The sequence below is a fragment of the Eleutherodactylus coqui genome, chromosome 4 (assembly GCF_035609145.1).
Source record: "Eleutherodactylus coqui strain aEleCoq1 chromosome 4, aEleCoq1.hap1, whole genome shotgun sequence".
NCBI classification, from domain to species: domain Eukaryota; kingdom Metazoa; phylum Chordata; class Amphibia; order Anura; family Eleutherodactylidae; genus Eleutherodactylus; species Eleutherodactylus coqui.
Genome location: NC_089840.1, coordinates 89,639,433 through 89,660,498, shown reverse-complemented (window position 1 = coordinate 89,660,498; position 21,066 = coordinate 89,639,433). Strand labels below are relative to the sequence as shown.

At 44.4% G+C, this 21,066-nt stretch overlaps 1 protein-coding gene across 1 annotated transcript in view; it reads right to left on the bottom strand.

Moving 5' to 3' along the window:
- Positions 1-9,393: 9,393 nt before the first annotated feature.
- POLA1 (DNA polymerase alpha 1, catalytic subunit) overlaps positions 9,394-21,066 on the bottom strand; it is a 278,247-nt gene continuing 266,574 nt past the window's right edge. Inside the window, exon 36 of the mRNA XM_066599857.1 lies at positions 9,394-10,401. Within this exon, the coding sequence (XP_066455954.1) occupies positions 10,262-10,401 (140 nt within the window). The 3' untranslated portion in view covers positions 9,394-10,261. The remainder of the gene's footprint in view (positions 10,402-21,066) is intronic.

Below are 21,066 nucleotides of genomic sequence, written 5' to 3'. Positions count from 1 at the left end.
GGGGAAAAAAATCTATTTGGGCTGCCTGTGACCGTCCTCAGTGTACTGGGTCTCTGCTGGGGGTAGTTGTCCTAATTCATACGCAGCCAACTAAGTGTTACAGCAGGCTTGCGCAAAATTCTTTCCTGGCTCTGTGTTGCCTCCTACATCACCGCTGTATTCCTGTCCACAAGTGTACTGGGTCTCTGCTGGGGGTAGTTGTCCTAATTCATACGCAGCCAGCTAAGTGTTACAGCAGGCTTGCGCAAAATTCTTTCCTGCCTCTGTGTTGCCTCTTACATCACCGCTGTATTCCTGTCCACAAGTGTACTGGGTCTCTGCTGGGGGTAGTTGTCCTAATTCATACGCAGGGAGCTAAGTGTTACAGCAGGCTTGCGCAAAATTCTTTCCTGCCTCTGTGTTGCCTCTTACATCACCACTGTATTCCTGTCCACAAGTGTACTGGGTCTCTGCTGGGGGTAGTTGTCCTAATTCATACGCAGCCAGCTAAGTGTTACAGCAGGCTTGCGCAAAATTCTTTCCTGCCTCTGTGTTGCCTCTTACATCACCACTGTATTCCTGTCCACAAGTGTACTGGGTCTCTGCTGGGGGTAGTTGTTCTAACTCATACGCAGCCAGCTAAGTGTTACAGCAGGCTTGCGCAAAATTCTTTCCTGCCTCTGTGTTGCCTCTTACATCACCGCTGTATTCCTGTCCACAAGTGTACTGGGTCTCTGCTGGGGGTAGTTGTCCTAATTCATACGCAGCCAGCTAAGTGTTACAGCAGGCTTGCGCAAAATTCTTTCCTGCCTCTGCTGTGCGTTCCTTAAGCGATGTCAGCCTCCAACCACAGGCCAATAAGCGGCACATTTAATTACAGCGTTCTGTTTCTGCACTACTGGTAATACAGCATGCTGAGGGGTAGGGGTAGGCCTACAGGACGTGGACGCGGGCAAGGACGCGGAGGCCCAAGTCAGGGTGTGGGCACAGGCCGAGCCAGTGCGGTGGCCAGGGGTAGAGGCAGGGCCAGACCGAATAATCCACCAACTGTTTCCCAAAGCGCCCCCTCGCGCCATGCCACCCTGCAGAGGCCAAGGTGCTCTAAGGTGTGGCAGTTTTTCACAGAGACGCCTGACGACCGACGAACAGTGGTGTGCAACCTTTGTTGCGCCAAGATCAGCTGGGGAGCCACCACCACCAGCATGCGCAGGCATATGATGGCCAAGCACCCCACAAGGTGGGACGAAGGCCATTCACCGCCTCCGGTTTGCACCACTGCCTCTCCCCCTGTGCCCCAACCTGCCACTGAGATCCAATGTCTCTGATCCAGTGTCTCTCAGCGCAGCGTCCAGACGTCGCTAGCGCAACTGTTTGAACGCAAGCGCAAGTACGCTGCCACGCACCCGCACGCTCAAGCGTTAAACGTGCACATAGCCAAATTGATCAGCCTGGAGATGCTGCCGTATAGGCTTGTGGAAACGGAGACTTTCAAAAGCATGATGGAGGCGGTGGCCCCGCGCTACTCGGTTCCCAGTCGCCACTACTTTTCCCGATGTGCCGTCCCAGCCCTGCACGACCACGTTTCCCGCAACATTGTACGCGCCCTCACCAACGCGGTTACTGGCAAGGTCCACTTAACAACGGACACGTGGACAAGCACAGGCGGGCAGGGCCACTATATCTCCCTGACGGCACATTGGGTGAATTTAGTGGAGGCTGGGACAGAGTCAGAGCCTGGGACCGCTCACGTCCTACCCACCCCCAGAATTGCGGGCCCCAGCTCGGTGCTGGTATCTGCGGCGGTGTATGCTTCCTCCACTAAACCACCCTCCTCCTCCTCCTCCAACGCAACCTCTGTCTCGCAATCAAGATGTGTCAGCAGCAGCAGCACGTCGCCAGCAGTCGGTGTCGCGCGGCGTGGCAGCACAGCGGTGGGCAAGCGTCAGCAGGCCGTGCTGAAACTACTCAGCTTAGGAGAGAAGAGGCACACGGCCCACAAACTGCTGCAGGGTCTGACAGAGCAGACCGACCGCTGGCTTTCGCCGCTGAGCCTCCAACCGGGCATGGTCGTGTGTGACAACGGCCGTAACCTGGTGGCGGCTCTGCAGCTCGGCAGCCTCAGGCACGTGCCATGCCTGGCCCATGTCTTTAATTTGGTGGTTCAGCGCTTTCTGAAAAGCTACCCACACTTGTCATACCTGCTCGGAAAGGTGCGCCGGGTTAGCGCACATTTCCGCAAGTCCAAGACGGACGCTGCCACCCTGCGGACCCTGCAACATCAGTTTCATCTGCCAGTGCACCGACTGCTGTGCGACGTGCCCACACGGTGGAACTCTACGCTCCACATGTTGGCCAGACTCTATGAGCAGCGTAGAGCTATAGTGGAATACCAACTCCAACATGGGCGGCGTAGTGGGAGTCAGCCTCCTCAATCCTTTACAGAAGGGTGGGCCTGGTTGGCAGCCATCTGCCAGGTCCTTGGAAACTTTGAGGAGTCTACCCAGATGGTGAGCGGGGATGCTGCAATCATTAGCGTCACCATTCCTCTGCTATGCCTCTTGAGAAGTTCCCTGCAAAGCATAAAGGCAGACGCTTTGCGCTTGGAAACGGAGCGGGGGAAGACAGTATGTCGCTGGATAGTAGGAGCACCCTCATGTCTATATCTCAGCGTGTTGAGGAGGAGGGGGAGGAGCATGAGGAGGGGGAAGAGACAGCTTGGCCCACTGCTGAGGGTACCCATGCAGCTTGCCTGTCATCCTTTCAGCGTGTATGGCCTGAGGAGGAGGATCCTGAAAGTGATCTTCCTAGTGAGGACAGCCATGTGTTGCGTACAGGTACCCTGGCACACATGGCTGACTTTATGTTAGGATGCCTTGCTCGAGACCCTCGCGTTACACGCATTCTGGCCACTACGGATTACTGGGTATACACACTGCTCGACCCACGGTATAAGGAGAATCTTTCCACTCTGATACCCGAAGAGGAAAGGGGTTTGAGAGTGATGCTATACCACAGGACCCTGGCGGACAAACTGATGGTAACATTCCCATCCGACAGCGCTAGTGGCAGGAGGTGCAGTTCCGAGGGCCAGGTAGCAGGGGAGGCGCAGAGATCAGGCAGCATGTACAGCGCAGGCAGGGGAACATTCTCCAAGGCCTTTGCCAGCTTTATGGCTCCCCAGCAAGACTGTGTCACCGCTCCCCAGTCAAGGCTGAGTTGGAGGGAGCACTGTAAAAGGATGGTGAGGGAGTACGTAGCCGATCGCACGACCGTCCTCGGTGACGCCTCTGCCCCCTACAACTACTGGGTGTCGAAGCTGGACACGTGGCCTGAACTCGCGCTGTATGCCCTGGAGGTGCTTGCTTGTCCTGCGGCTAGCGTCTTGTCAGAGAGGGTGTTTAGTGCGGCTGGGGGAATCATCACAGATAAGTGTACCCGCCTGTCAACCGACAGTGCCGACAGGCTTACACTCATCAAGATGAACAAAGCCTGGATTTCCCCAGACTTCTCTTCTCCACCAGCGGACAGCAGCGATACCTAAGCAATACGTAGGCTGCACCCGCGGATGGAAGCATCGTTCTCTATCACCATCAAAAACGGGGACCTTTTTGCTTCATCAATCTGTGTATTCTATTCATCCTCCTCCTCCTCCTGAAACCTCACGTAATCACGCCGAACGGGCAATTTTTCTTAGGCCCACAAGGCTCAGTCATATAATTTTTGTAAACAATTTTTATACGTTTCAATGCTCATTAAAGCATTGAAACTTTCACCTGAACCAATTTTTATTTTAACTGGGCTGCCTCCAGGCCTAGTTACCAATTAAGCCACATTAACCAAAGCGATTAATGGGTTTCACCTGCCCTCTTGGTTGGGCATGGGCAATTTTTCTGACGTACATTAGTACTGTTGGTACACCAATTTTTTGGGGCCCTCGCCTACAGTGTAATCCAATTAATTTTTTGCCCACCTGCATTAAAGCTGACGTTACATCAGCTGTGCTGGGCAACACAATGGGATATATTTATGTACCGCCGGTGGCTTCCTGGCACCCACCCATGCTGTGGGTCCACAGGGAGTTGTAACTGCATGTGTCCACTTCTAAAGAACCCCAGTCTGACTGGGGCATGCAATGTGGGCCGAAGCCCACCTGCATTTAATCGGACATTACCTCAGCTGTGATGGGCACTGCAACGGGATACATTTATGTACAGCCGGTGGGTTCCAGGGAGCCACCCATGCTGTGGGTGCACACGGAATTCCCATTGCGGAGTTGTACCTGCCTGTGACTATTTATAAAAAAACGTGGTCTGACTGGGGCATGCAGACACCTTGACAGAATGAATAGTGTGTGGCACATAGGTTCCCCATCGCTATGCCCACGTGTGCAGCTCCTGATGGCGGTGGCACAGAATTATATTTCTCATTGCTTCTGTACAGCATTGTGGGCTATCACCCCGCCCCTTTTAAAGAGGGTCGCTGCCTAGCCATGCCAACCCTCTGCAGTGTGTGCCTGCGGTTCCTCCTCATGGCAGACGCACTTATAAATAGACATGAGGGTGGCGTGGCATGAGGGCAGCTGAAGGCTGCGCAGGGACACTTTGCTGTGCGCTGTGGACACTGGGTCGTGCGGGGGGGGTTGGGCAGCATGTAACCCAGGAGAAGTGGCAGCGGAGTGTCATGCAGGCAGTGATTGTGCTTTGTTGGAGGTAGTGTGGTGCTTAGCTAAGGTATGCATTGCTAATGAGGGCTTTTCAGAAGTAAAAATTGTTGGGGGGGGGGGCACTCTTGCCGCTATTGTGGCTTAATAGTGGGACCTGGGAACTTGAGATGCAGCCCAACATGTAGCCCCTCGCCTGCCCTATCCATTGCTGTGTCGTTCCCATCACTTTCTTGAATTGCCCAGATTTTCACAAATGAAAACCTTAGCGAGCATCGGCGATATACAAAAATGCTCGGGTTGCCCATTGACTTCAATGGGGTTCGTTACTCGAAACGAACCCTCGAGCATTGCGATAATTTCGTCCCGAGTAACGAGCACCCGAGCATTTTGGTGCTCGCTCATCTCTATTACTTACCCATCTGCCAGGATCCAGTGCTGCAGCCTCGCCGTCTTACCAGTTTTGGTTGCAGCTGCTGCTGTCACTGGAAGCTAAGTAACCGCTGCAGCCAATCAGAGGCTGCAGTGTTACAGCTTGCTTGACTGGCTTCATGATGCCGGGAGTTTGGCAATGTGACACTGAAGCTGTTGATTGGCTGTAGTTGTCACCTTTCGATGACATCAGCTATCACAAGAAATGCCAGGACAACAGTGGGGTGGCAGTGCTGGGTTCCGACAGGAGAGAGGCAAGTGCTGATTAGTCTGTTATTTTATTACAGGCAGTCCTATTGAAGGAATATTAACTGGTAACCAGAAAATTCAATTCATGTTCTTTCTAACAATCCAATTTGTTTTCCTTTAGTTTCTCTTGATTCTTAGGCAGCCATCAATATGGATTTATGCATAGGATAGGTAACAAAAGTCTAATCTGCTGAGACCCCCCCACCGATCCCAAGAACAGGGGTCCTGTTTCCCCTATCCTCACTGCACTTCTAGCACCGAGGAAGAGAATGAATGGACTGATGGCTGTGCATGCACTAATTTTAATTGGGACTACCGAATCTAAGCGATCAGTTATTTCCATTAGAATATGTGTGGCCATCGCTCCATTCAATGTGACATCACTGTGGGTGGTAGAAGCATCCTTGCAGTGGCGAGAAGACCGTGACACTGGTCCCCCGTTTTCTGGATCGGTGGAGGTCTCAGTGGCGAGAACCCCTCTTATCAGATTTTTATGACCTATCCAATGGATAGGTGATAAAAGTTAATTCTGATGACCCTTTTTAACCCCTTAGTGACCACGCTATAGTGTTTTTACGTCCTGCAGCTGCAGGACGTGTATGGAGGGAGGTAGCGCCGCTATCTCCCTCCATACAGCGCGGGCGTCAGCTGTTTATTACAGCTGACACCCGCGGGCAATAGCCGCGCTCGGCCATTCGTGGCTATTAACCCTTTAAATGCCGCTGTCAGAATTGACAGTGGCATTTAAATCCCCCGAACGCTGTTTGGGGGTCCCGCACGGCCCCCCCGCGGTGAGATCGGGGGATCCGTGCAGGTGTCATGGCAGCCGGGGGCCTAATGAATGGCCCCAGGGCTGCCTTAGCAGACTGCCTATCAAGCTATCCACACAGGGTGGCTTGATAGACTGCCTGTAAAAAAGCTGTATGACGTAATGCTATAGCATTACGTCATACTGCAGGAGCGATCAAAGCATCGCATGTTAAAGTCCCCCAGGGGGACTTCAAAGTAAAGTAAAAGAAAAGATCAATAAAGTTTTTTAAATTGTAAAAAAAAAAAAAAGTTATAGAAGTTTAAATCACTCGCCTTTTGCCATATCAATTACTAAAAAAATCTAAATCATAAAATAAAAATATGTATTTGGTATCGCCGCGTCCGTAAAAGTCCGATCTATCAAAGTAGTGCATTATTTTTCCTGCACGGTGAACGTCGTTCGAAAAAAAAAATAAAGAATGCCAGAAATACACTTTTTTAGTTACCCTGTCTTCCAGAAAAAATGCAATAAAAAGCGATCAAAAAGTTGTATGTATTCCAAATTGATACTATCGGAAACTACAGGACATCCCGCAAAAATTGAGCCCTTGCTCAACTACGTCGACAGAAAAATAAAAAAAAGTTATCGCGCGCACAAAATGACCGCAGAAAATAATTGAAAAAAATTAAATATCTTTAAAAAAAAAAATACAAGTACTACAGCAAAAAAAAAAAAAAACTATATAAGTTTGGTATCGTAGCAATCGTACTGACCCATAGAATAAAAATATCAGGTCGTTTTTGTTGCAGTTTGTGCGCCGTAGAAACAGGACGCACCGAAAGATAGTGGAATGTCGTTTTTTTTCTCTATTTCTCTCCGCTAAGAATTTTTTAAAAGTTTTTCAGTACATTATATGGTACAATAAATAGTGCCATTGAAAAATACAACTCGTCCCGCAAAAAACAAGCCCTCATACAGCGACGTCGATAAAAAAGGAGCTACGATTTTTTAAAAGGGAGGAGGAAAAAACAAAAATGGAAAAAAGCAAAAAAGCCTGGTCACTTGTTAAGTAAGACTGTGAAAGATAGCTGTGCGCTTTAACTTGGCTAGCTCTGGTAGTCCCATTGAAACAAATGAAGCCATGGTGTGCATGTGTGACCATCACTGTATTTACTTGGGGCTGCATCATACCTAGTTCTCCCAATCAGTGGGATCCCATTCTATGGATGGGGAATAACTTTTTTTGTGGGAAAACTCCTTTATGTCATTGTGCATTTTAAGTTATTTTTATTGCAATTACAAATTGCTGACAGAACATGCTTTATACTTTCCTGCATCATGTACATGGTATTCTGCGCTGTTACACAGGAGCGAGTATCGCTGGATTGCTCACAGTGCAGCCAACAAGGAGACGGAGCGGCTGGAGGAGAGTTCTCTCCCCGCTCTCCACAACCCGTCTCCATTCACTGTAAGCAGCGGCCTTTCAGTACTGAACAATCGTCATTCAGGATTTTAAGCTGCTTAAACTGAACGACTGGACAACTCTCACCTAGTCATTCAGTTTCTGCATGCTTTTACACAGGACGATCATCGTTCAAAACCCAGTGGGAGCGCAGAAGCCTGAACGACCATTGTCTCGTGTAAAAGGGCCTTACACTGGAATACATGTAATGGATTCCATGCAATAGAGATGATATACAAATAGATGATACAATGCTTCTGCAGTGCCACCTCTTGGAAGGTAGCCGTCTGACCAGATGAGCACTGCATGGCTTTTAAGTCTCCTCATGTACTCCTCGCGATCCATGAAGAGGATAAAGCAGTTTTTGAGAAAATAGTACTTAACCTGTAGTATACAGTATATGTCACCTACACTGATCAGCCGCAGCTATAAAACCACTAACTGGTGAAGTGAACAATCTCATGGCAACAGCATCTCTTACCTGAGATATATTTTAGCCACCAAATGAACAATCAGTCAGTGAAGTTGATATATAGAACATAAGAAAATGGGCAAGAATCTATGTGGCTTTGACAACAGCTAAATTCTTTTGGCTAGGCAACCGAGTCACAAAAACCTCCAAACTGATAGGTTTTGTGAGTGTTCCTGGTATGTACCGGAAGGAAAACCAATAAATTGGTGACAGGGACATGGTTAGTGATGCATATGGCAACCAAAGGCAGGCCTGATACAACAGAAGAGTTACTGTAGTATAGATTGCTGAAAAAGGTAATGCTGGCTATGATACATCGCTGTTGCAAAGCATCACCTACAGCATATTGACCCATGTAGCCACAACAGTCAAGGTACACATACTGATGTTTATCCACTGCCAAAAACACCTATAAAGGACACGTGAGCATCAGAACTTGACCATGACCAATGTTAAGGGATAGCCTGGTCTGATGAATTTTTCTTTCTTTTCTTCCAACAACCAATGGATGGCCAGGTGCACGTGCATCACATACCTGGAGAAAACAGATGGCACCAGGGTGCTCTCTGATAGCTCCATCTATGGAAAAAATAACTTTAGGAGGTTCAGAATATGGAGGCACAAAGCAATATTTTTTTTAATAACCCATACTACTACTGACGTTTATCTATGGAAATTGCATGGCTATGTGCTTGATTTCTATCCATAATGGATATTGCCCTGCAGTTAGGGCAGGAACCCAAACTTCATGCAATAGACAAGTTTAGTTTTAACTGAACATGTACAACGAAGAATAGTGTATTTATCGGACAGATTGACATTCTAATGAGCCGAACAAGAACTCTCCCTTTTCCTAGAGAACTTGTAACCAGCATCATTGCAGCAGCCATGGGAACAGCTCTGCTCCTGCATGTGAATAAAGCAGCTATTTTCCTCTCTCCAGTAGAAAATCTCAGCACACGGTCATATTATTATTACATCTTTTATATCAGTGAGCTTCTGTGGTTCTTCCCCGTGAAGCATGTTCTCTCTTTCTATGCTCTAGCTCAGTCATAAGTACTTGATATGCAGATTCAAGGCAAAGGCAAAATCAGACTTGACATAGTCAAGGGTAGCAATTGGGAGCCCCACAATATATTGGGTTGACCACGATGGTTCTAGGATGTTTGCCTATATTTCCTCTCTTGCTCATACTGACAGCTATACAACTTGTGATTCTGTGTGTTTATGAAAGCTTGAGAGAAAGAAATCCAACTATTCTATTTTAGGATTTGAAAGGAACATGAAACAGCCTGTATTCACTTGCACAACGTAGGGCGACATGGTAAACATTGCGATGAGTGTGTACCAAGACCAACAAAACACTGGTAGACATAACATAGCCTGTATTGAATAAGTTACAAGGCATTTTACAAGACTTTATTTGCTTACATTATTAAAAAAATTTACAATTTTTTAAATGTTGAAATGTACTAAAAAACTTAGTTTTGTCGTGTATTAAAACCTTTGGATCTCACATATCAAATCTGTCTCTGAAAAAGTGTTTTTTGCCCAAAGTTCAGCTGTCTTTTTACAATATGGTTTAGAAAACTACACACACTTTCATTGATTGCTATGGACAACAAGGACACAGTTTCTTTTCATTTTTAAGTTTCCAAAGTATACAAAATTTATATCAGAAAGAACATTTTCCTGGAAAATACATAGAAGCATTAAACAGAACCACATCAATGAAATGTAATGTCCAAGTATATAATAAAATCAAATACACGTGGGAAGTATAGGAATGTAACTGACTTGGTCTATTCTACAACTCTATATTTAAATATAACATTTTTTACACATTACTTTGAGTCATTTTATTAATTGCCATGCTTGTGATGAAAAGCTGAAATTGTGAATTGCCAAAACATGAGTGCTCCTACCAAGACCTTCAGTAACCTTGTTTGCTGAAAGCACCTCCACTAAATACTGAACAGTAATGTCTAGGATCATTTACACTACAGCCGATCTCACTGGAAATTATTCAATTAATGCAGCAGTCCTTTTATCTCTTAGGTCTTCAAGAACTTTTACAAAAGAGAATACAATATGCTATGACAGATAAATGTAGAACATAGAAAAATGTGCTACTGTGAAACAATACCGATGGCTGGCAGAGGACTTTTAGCCTATACATGTATGTAAACCTTATCTTAAGGACAACATTTAAATGAAGGGGTCTTAGCATTTAAAGGCAATTAGTAGGCACATTTTTTATTTGATTGCACTCAGGGTCTGGAACAGCTTGCTCAGATTCACTTCAGAGTATCCACTCCGTGCTAGAATTTGGTCAGTGGCATGTTTTATTTTCTTGTATGCAGCTTCTGCTTCTTGGTAGTGCTTCTTCAAGACAACTAAAAAGAAATAGGAGAAAAATTAGGAAACGTGAAATCTATACGGAATTTATTCAAGCAATGTATAAAATGCACAATGCATGTGCCCTAGCTGGAGCATGAAAGTCAATAAGAAAATTGATACACAACCATCAGACTCGAAGAGCAAGGCAGATCTCATCAAGAGGTGCCTCAATCAGATTGCCTATGTGCTCAACAGCTGACCAAGTCCTAAGGGCTCAGTCACACGGGCGCATCGGCGCCCATGTTACTGCAGCCAGCAAACGGCCGTCTCTCTGCAGCGCTGGGAGGAAGAACATGTGACTGGCTTCATTGCCGGTCATGCGTTCTTTCATCAGCGCTGGAGAGAGACGCCCGTCTTCTAACTGTCAGTCGCACGGGCGCATCAGCGCCGGTGTACGGGTGCCAATGCGCCCGTGTGACTGAGCCCTAACAGAGTGGTCTAATCCCATTTAAAAAAAAACAAAAAAAATTGCAAAACTATATAGATCACTGCTGCGGACAGTGATTGCTATGATAGCCCAAGCTAGACCTATCATATATTCCAGCTCATTAGGCCCTATCTGTGGCGCAGCTTAAGAAGCTACCACTAAAAAGTGCAATATACGGAAATACATAAGTATTACAAGTGATTTCAAGTTCAAGTTTCCTGGTTGAACTAAAAGAAAAAGGATTCAGGTAATCAGATCAGAATGAGACAGACACCAGAGTGTGGACACACCAAGAGCCCACAAAAACTGGCAGGGTTTGCAGGACTGGGCAGGTTCATATAGGGTGGTAAGCACACTCATTGGCTGCTAGAAAGATACACTGATTGGTGAGCCGGTAGAACCTGATTGATAGGTGAGAAGAACCTAGGAACATACAGCTCAGAATTAAAAGGGAAAAACACAAATAATTCACATACAAAAGTTCCTACCGGGTCAAAGTAACCATGGCTAACATAAACCTGTAATGTACCTACATGTTTTTACAGTTACCTGGATATGCTGGACTTCATTTGACAGCAAATCCAGGTAAGTGAACTTTTACAAACAGTACTTAAGTACTCCTGCACCAGACTGCAGTGGGGCTTCGAAGAGAACAAAAAACATTGTATTTTAGACCTCACTCATCCATTTGACCGCAAACTGTGAAGAAGTCAGGAAGGATTTAGCCATACAGGTATGCAGCTCCCACTTGTTAGAGGAACTAACAGACCCTCTTCAGAGGTCCACTGTAAAAGGACTGCATCCTTCAAGCATGCCTCGCATTAATTTCCCCATAAAACCATAAAAATGTTAATACATGAAACTTTGTGATCTACGTTAAGCAAAACCAGTATCTTCCTCAGCAGCCAGTAGACCGCCTTTCCCTGCAGCAAGGATCTCTGTTGATTGGGGAGTTTTCTGAATCTTTACAAAGTACCCATCTAGTGTAGAACCATAAAGAGCAGTATTCTCTCCCTGCAGTAAGTGAGTGGCACTTCTACAGTTTGGCAAAGGCAGGAGGTACACAAGTTATTTCTATTTATCCGGTTTAAGCAGCACATTTCAGCTCTCTTCCTTTATGATTTGTGCGCACACACTTTACCTTTAGGGGATGTTCACATGGGGTGGATTTCCCAGGTATACAGTCTGCACAGAAAAGCAGCAGCACTTATAGTTGCAACAATGTGAATGAGATTTTCAAACTCCCCGTCGTACGGAGGAGGAAATCTGCCTCAAATCCTGAGGAAATTGATACGTGGTCTGAAATTTAGATCTGTAGCATGTCAACTAGTTGTGGCGGGATTCCACCTCTTCAAATGAGGAGTGATATCCTCACACTGCCCATGACTTTGGGGGCAACCATTTTGCCTGAGCTGTTGTAACATTTAGGCCAACGTCACATGTATGTATACACATTTCCGCAACAGCCTCAGCACAACTTTTTTGCACATTGAATGAGGCTTTTTAGTGTGCGCGTCGGCTTATTTTACTGTACTTCTTCCACCCACAGGGAATGTTCATTTGTGAGAGGCACCGGAGATGCACCAATTGAAATGGCCAATTTGTCTAATGAGTTCAAGATGTGTTCTTTTTTCCCAGTGGAATTATGCAACTTATTACACATCTACTTGCACATTGTGCGTGCGTTTGCGCACCCCCTCTACTGATTTCTATGGGGACCTTTGATATGCAAATGTGCAGAAAGAGAGCATGCTACATTTTTTTTTTTTTGTGTGACTGAAATGCATGTGGAAAATATGGAAATGTGAACACACCCATTGAAATCAATGGGCTTTATTCTCTGCGTATTGCATGCGTAAATTTTGCCCACGCCGGCCTTACAATTACGATTTACAGAGCCATAGACACAATGGACATCAGCTGGACCATGCGAGTGTTCTAGGCATGCTCTGTGACATGTGCACAGGTCATTGTCCAGGAAGGGGGAGGAGGTGAGCTGTGATCATCACCTATTATAAATGGTAGATCGCATTGTCTATATATATATATATATATATATATATAGGTTTTACATTTCATTGTAATAAAGTTTGGGATAATAATGACATGACTACTGAAGTGATTTATACAGAACAGGAAGCGACAACGTATTAGGCCTTGTGTTGGGTGTGAAAACTGAAAGATTCTAGGATTCTTTTAAATATAGATTTGACACTGGAAATAAAAACAATTCTTTAAAAAAATATGTTTAACATAAAAACTTGATTTACACAACACAACATTTTCTGAGGACACATTGCCTTTTTAATTGCCTCATGCAACACTCATTAGTTAACAAAACACACACTAAAACACCAGGAGGTGCGATTTAAATACTAACTTTACTCCACTAGAGCAGTAGAAATGCACCGCATCCCGCCTATAAAAATGCATATACACAGAGATACAGTATATGGATAAACACAAGGGACATACAAGCAGGTTGAAAACGGTTCTTTCAAAAAGTCACATCAATGATAGCAGCAATTAAGTTCCCAAATGACCACATTTACACTTCTAAAACAAGCAGAGCAAGTTTATTAACATTAAAACAGAATAACGTATAGAGATATATGTAAGCTCAGAAAGTTAGGTGAAATCTGCTCCGGAATAGAATTCAACAATATGCTCCAACTACTGAAACATTCAGGCCTGAATACACTTCGAAAATTGGGCACTGCAAAGACTGAAACAGTAATAACACCACCAAACTGTTCAGAGTATATGTTAAATGGCATTCACCGGGTCATATAAAGATTGCAAGAGAAGCTCTCTAAAAGAAACAAAATGTGAGCAAAAATGCTTTGAAGCATGAACTCTATGTAGAGCAAAAATGCCCAGTGCCGTTCAGCTGACATTAATGGAGTTCAAAAAGACAAATGGTGATGGCGGATTGTGTCCGTCTGCACGGCCATGTTACAAATTATATTGCTCTGAGAACATAACCCTATGCTGATTTATTTTACCAGCACATATACAATATTTCATAGCAGTAGCATATCACGGGGAAATATAAACTCACACTCTGGCAAGCTTTGACATATATGTGAGATTTGATTTGACATACTAGGAGAGAAGTCCCGGGAAACAAAGTTTTGGGTATGTTTCTAGTAATGTCAGTGTATTCGAGAGGATATTCAGTGTCTGCATAAGCTACATTAAGTACTAGACTGTAGACAGGCATTGGTAGCTACACTTCTCTGTACCTTGCCACTTCAGTCTTCACTTAGAACCTCAAATTTATAAACATAGCAGTAAAGCAATTCAATATTTATATATTTGCTCTCGGCCTGTGTCTTGGCATTTGTAGTGTGCGGTTACACTTGTTCACTTAATATTACTAGTGTTCTCCTATTCATTGAGGTCTTATGCTCACTAAGGGCTCATGTCCACGGGCAAAATAAGAATTAAAATCCGCAGCGGATTTTAACTCTTCTCCCGCACGCGGATCCGCATCCCATAGGGATGCATTGACCACCCGCGGGTAGATAAATACCCGCGGATCGTCAATAAAAGTGATTTAAAAAAAAATGGAGCATGAAAAAATCTGGACCATGCTCCATTTTCATGCGGGTCTCCCGCGGGGACGGCTCCCGCGGGCTTCTATTGAAGCCTATGGAAGCCGTCCGGATCCGCGGGAGACCTAAAATCTGATTTTACTCACACGCTCCGGTTCTTCTCTTCTCCGCGGCGCCATCTTCTCTCAGTCGCGGCCGGATCATTTTGCTTCGGTCCGGCGCATGCGCGGGGCACGTCACCGACGTCATCATGCACATCCGCCGAGCCGAAGAAAGAAGATCCGGCCGCGACGCAGAGAAGATGACGCCGCGGCGAAGAGAAGAAACGGAGCGGATGGAAGGTGAGTTTATTCTCATTTATTCTTATTTTCAGCCCTCATGTCCGCGGGGCAGGAGGGACCCGCTGCAGATTCTCCATGGAGAATCCGGAGCGGGCCTGATTTGCCCCGTGGACATGAGGCCTAAGGCTGGGCTTACCAGATTCCGCATGTGGGAGGTTCGCAGTGTAATCCAGCGGTGTGCCCGGCAGGCAACCCTGCATACCTGTTATTTCTGTATTACGTAAGACCGCGGTGGTCTTTCCCACGCCATCACTAAGCCATGACACGGGTACCTGCAGCCCATATGCAATGTTAATTGCTGATGGGCTGCTAGTCGGACAGCGTCCATTGACTGCAATAGAGGCAGTCCATGGCAAGATAGAGCATGCTGTGATTTTTCTTTCGCTCGCAGAATAGACAATTCGTATCCGCAAGTTTGAACGAAAAAGCTTAAGTGCCCGCGTTTTGCCGCAGATGCCGATTCCGCCCATGTGAGCCTGGCCTAATCGTTTCGTTTTCCACCATTATGTTTTATTTTTACAACCCCAATTCCCCAAAAGTTGGAATGCTGTATAAAATGTAAATGTTAAAAAAAATAATGCAAGGATTTGGAGCTCTTCTATAGAACACATCTCAGAAGGGGAAAGGGAGATATTTTACAGATTCATTTTAAAAAGTTAACTCATTTAGAAACTGCGACAGGTGTAAGAAAAAGCTGGAAAAGTAAGTGGTACTTATGGAAAACAGCTGGAGGGTCACATGACTGCCTCTAACCTACTCTTTATACACAGAGTCTCTCCTAAGCAGAGGTTCACCAATCTGTGAAGAACTGTCTAATGTTTTTTTGCTCTCCCAAAAAACTTCCGCAATTGATCTTCTCACTTCCCAGAGATTTACGGACTGTTGTAAAAGGAAGAAGGGATGCTACATGATGGTAAACATGGCCTGGCCCAACTTGCTGCTGCGATCAGCGATGAAGCTCATTATTCAGTTTAATCAGCTGCCGTTCAGTAGTGAACGGCAGCTGTGTTATATGAATGGAGAGGGGCGGGGGAGCGCGAAAAGAGAGATCTCCTGCACTGCCCCGCCCCCCTGCGTGCCACTCCGTGATCGACACAGCCCTGCTAGCTACCGTGCAGGAGCACGGGAACAAGGGAACACAAGGACGAGTGTCAGGCATCGTTTGCTCGAAAGTCGTCCTGTGTAAAGGGACCTTTAGGATCAGTTGGTAATTAGCTGCAGTAGTCATGACAGGACGTCACTGCATTGAGCACGACTAAGTTTGTCGGCGTGCTACAGGTGTATCTCTTGTACGTGAGCACGCAGCAAGTATGCAATGACATGCACACTTGCTGCGTACCGCCAATTTACATACACTATCTTGGCTTGTACGCAAGCATAATACATGCTAAGGTAGAGCATGCCACGTTTTTTTTTTCGCGTGCATCACGTGAGCTGCACAATTGAAAGTCTATGGGAGTTTGGTATGGGGTATTATACGAAAAAGCTGTGTGTATAATACACAGTAGCATATGTTTGTGTGAGACTGGACTTAAACAGGACCAAGCAACCTCGAAATGTGAGCTGCAGGGTATGTTTGTTTTTTGCTTTTAATGTTTCTTTATATAGCAATGAACAAATTTTAGTTTAGCTTTTCTTCCATGGAATACCCCTTTAAAGCCTTGTTGAGAATGACAGATTTTTCAGGCTGGGGAAAAAAATAAATCAATAAAAAGATCGGACACAGATTTGCCAGAAAATCCACTGTTGACTCTTGGATCTTTGTGGTAGATTTGCACTCTGCCATAGATCCTCAAGCATATTAGCTCCACTCAATGGGGCTAATCTGTGCGCGGCGACCTGCTAGGTTTTCTGTGGATTTCAAACTTGTGCGCAATAAAATGCCATGGTGTGGAATCGAATGCAACAAAGTTACCCCGCTTGTTCACGGAGGACACTCATAATATGCCACATCTGCAGAGCAGTTGTAGATACAATACACACACATATATATATATATATTGTATGTACTGTACTGTTCTCAATACAAGTATTGGATTACTTTAAAGAGCCTGTTAACTACTTTTAGCCTTATTTGGTAAGCTTATCGCCTCAAAGTAGCAGACGTACTTAGTCAGGTTCATACTTACCTTCCACACAATTCCCTAGGTGTCAGGGCTTTGAGCGGCGCTCTAAGTAGTCCACTAACTGTAAACTTAGAATGGGAGGACTACTTAGCATGCCACGCAACGCAGAAAAGGATTCAGCCATGGTCCGCCTTCTCCTAAACAGAATACAATATGTATATGTGGTGAAGGGTGAACTCCAGCCAAAACAGCTCTTAGGCCACAGTTGCTGTATATGTATGGGCTCTTCCCTGGTTAGAAGAGACCTTTATAATAAGCACGCGATTCTACATATAAACTTTTCTCGGCGACAGATGTTGTAGAAGTTACAAGATGAAATTTGCCTCTGCATTATTTACCATCTGAAGAGAAGACGACAACTACTTTATTATGAAGAGTTAGATTATGAGAACGGTGAAATTGTTTAAAAACTAGAATAAAAGCCATTTCTTTACATAGATCATGTCATGTACTTTTTTAATACAAGTAAAATTAAAATTATTGTGGGGCAAACAGGCTTTCAATTTGGAAAATGAATTCAAATATTTTGGTGTCAAAACAAGCTGTAATATGTCAAGGCAGTTGCAGCTTATTTTCCTGTCCCTATTAGCATTTCAAAGAAAACGCTATCTGTAGAAAACAAAACAGGAGACAAATATGGATATACCCACTATGGTAATTTTAATTCTTTTTCAACAAATTGCTAATTGGGTATTGATGTGTTAAGATCATGTACACAAGAGTACACAAGCTTCAATTAGTTGAAATTCAGCATCAGCTAGAAGATAGTAAAAATGCACATTTAGGAAAGAGATCCACATTAGTTAATCTGCCTCCTTGTGTTCCGACAGGTTGGATCACGCAACATTTTTCAAAATCCTAACTTTTATGCGTACGGTAGTTGTTGCAAGATGGCAATGGCTGTTGTGGCAGGAAACAAAGTGGCATAGAATTAAAGGGGGTGTCCCGCGCCGAAACGTGTTTTTTTTTTTTCAACCCCCCCCCCCCCCCGTTCGGCGCAAGACAACCCCGATGCAGGGGTTAAAAAAAGAACAACGGATAGTGCTTACCTGAATCCCCGCGCTCCGGTGACTTCTTACTTACCTGCTGAAGATGGCCGCCGGGATCTTCACCCTCGGTGGACCGCAGGGCTTCTGTGCGGTCCATTGCCGATTCCAGCCTCCTGATTGGCTGGAATCGGCACGTGACGGGGCGGAGCTACACGGAGCCGGCATCCTGCACGAGCGGCCCCATTGAGAAAAGAAGAAGACCCGGACTGCGCAAGCGCGGCTAATTTGGCCATTAGACGGCGAAAATTAGTCGGCTCCATGGAAACGAGGACGCTAGCAACGGAGCAGGTAAGTGAAAAACCTCTTATAACTTCTGTATGGCTCATAATTAATGCACAATGTACATTACAAAGTGCATTAATATGGCCATACAGAAGTGTATAACCCCACTTGCTGCCGCGGGACAACCCCTTTAAGTCACAAAGTAAAAAAGTGAAGAAATGTTATATCAGGTTTTAAGACCAGACTATGAAAGGGACAATGGTTTAGGCAAACATACATTAAAATATGGTATTTGGGGGCATACACAAAATGAAGAGGGTGTAAACACTCCGTTTGGTATAGAAGTATTCATAGGAATGTGATGCTACAGCTCAAAGCACACTAACATGTAAAAGGGTTTCTTGAAATTCTGTATATGTTCTAATGGATTGGTGGAAAACTTAAATGGTCAATAACTTTACAACAGCTTCTAGTGTTTTATCTCACCCCAGTGCTGGATTCACCTCTACACTGCTCAGTACTCCTATACTAATATTCCCCAGGCTGCTGTTACTTCTGAGCATGTGCTACATGTCGACGCTTTGTTTACAAGCTGCAGTCAACTTGCTTACAGAAAATCATAGGCTGCTGTGGCCAATCACTCAGTGGTCCACCTCAGATCTGTGATTGGCTGCAACAGTTTGATGTTGTGCACTGGAGGCTGACCCTCCAGTTTGTAAATACATTCAGTGGGGTGAACAGAAATGCGTTGCTGGAGCTGCAGGCACCCTGGATGGGTGAGCATAGGATATTGTAAAAATTATTTTGGGCATGGCCAGCACCATTAAAAAAATCCCTTAAAAAAAACAAACAAAAAAAAACCGACATAAAAAGCAGGACAAATAACCACACAAACATCTATATATCTATATATCTTTATATATCTATATATATCTATATCTATATATATCTATATATCTATATCTATATATCTATATCTATATATCTAAAGACGAAAGCCCTCACTGACTCACTGGACAAAAGTTCTCCAACTTCCCGATGTCGTAGAAACATGAAATTTGGCACACGCATAGATTATCTCCAAAATAGGAAAAGTAATTGGGTCCCAACTCGATTATTCAATTCTAGCGCAAAAGAATTGGCGTCGAAATTTTACGTACGTAATCTAAATCTGTCACTTTCCAATGTCATAGAAACTTAAAATTTGGCCCGAGCATTGATAATGTCATAAATGGGAAAAGTTATTGGGTCCCAACACGATTATTCAATTCTATGCGCAAAAGAATTAGCGTCCAAATTTTACGTACGGAATCTAATTATCTCACTTTCCGGTGTCATAGAAACAGGTAATTTGGCACGAGCATTGATTATGTCAAATAGGAAAAGCTAATGGGTCCCAACTCGATTATTCAATACTAGCGCAAAAGAATTGGCGTCGAAATTTTACGTGCGGAATGTAATTTTTTCACTTTCCAGTATCATAGAAACGGGAAATTTGGCACGAGCATTGATTATGTCATAAATAGGAAACGCTAATAGGTTCCAACTCGATTATTCAATTCTATGCGCAAAAAAATTAGCGTCCAAATTTTACGTGTGGAATGTAATTTTCTCACTTTCCGGTGTTATAGAAACAGGAAATTTGGCACGAGCATTGATTACGTCATAAATAGGAAAAGCTAATGGGTCCCAACTCGATTATTCAATTCTAAGCGCAAAAGAATTAGTGTCCAAATTTTATGTACGTAATCAAATTCTCTCACTTCCTGATGTCATTTTATATAAAGGAAACGTCGCATGGTTACCTCCACGTGGTGTTTCCTGGGTAACGCAGAGAACTATGCAAAATGGTGAACATATGTTTTTCCTTGGTATCTCTAAAGTAACCACGACTTCATAAGAGTTTCCGTGTGAACACCAGATAAATACCAGTACCAAATTAACTCGGGCGAAGCCGGGTATATTAGCTAGTTTAAATATATAGCTCAATGTTATGAGGTATCTACATGCACCATTGCAATTTGTTTCGATGGTTAACAAAGAAGGACACACTAAGTCTAATAAGAGCAGACTTTTAGTCACTCAGCTAGTCTAGAATGCTGAGACATTGAATTTGCTGTAACAACCCAAAAGTGTTTATTTTTTGGTAGAGGGCATGCCTCGTTAAGAAAATGTTCTGAAGTTGGCAGGCTGCTGTGGCGGGAAGGAATCAGAAATAGGAGGGGGTGCCATATTCGCAGCATGACTGGCAAGCATCAAAAGTTACGGAGAGACCATTGAAATAGGGTTATTTCAGCACGAAATTAACTGCCATCACCTGCCTTTTCTTTTATAACCTTGGAGTATGTCTTATAGTTAGGCACGTCTTATAGTCCAAAAATTATGGCAAGTCCTATAACGGCCAGAAACCGTGTTACTGTACACACACAGCTTATTCTGTAAAGTCAGCTGGAAAAGTGTTGTGGCGCTTTAAATCAAAATATGATCCATACATATCATGGTAGGCCCAAGCAGAGTATTACAGTATTAAAAAGCTATTACTGCACGGATATAAAATAAAATATATAATTATACAAAGGTAGTAAGGACAAAAATCTCATTTGCATGGACAACCCTGCAATGTACTTGGTAGGAGGACTGGCAGCTGAAGCATATTGCAAAAATGACCAAATTACAAAAATAAATATAGTAGAGGACAGTGTGGCTTGAATATTCTAGTAACCCCTTCTTACTCAAAGATGTGTCAATTTTGGAAAAAATTACTTATAAGCAACTTTTTTTTTACCCCATTACAGGTTTCCTGCTGAATTAAAAAGGCATTCCAATTAAATACATGTGTCATATCAGTAGGATATGACAAAACGTCTCATAGGTGGAGGTCTAGGGACATCAGAAAGATTGTTCAGTGACCCCCATTGCATGGCTAAATTTGACTGATA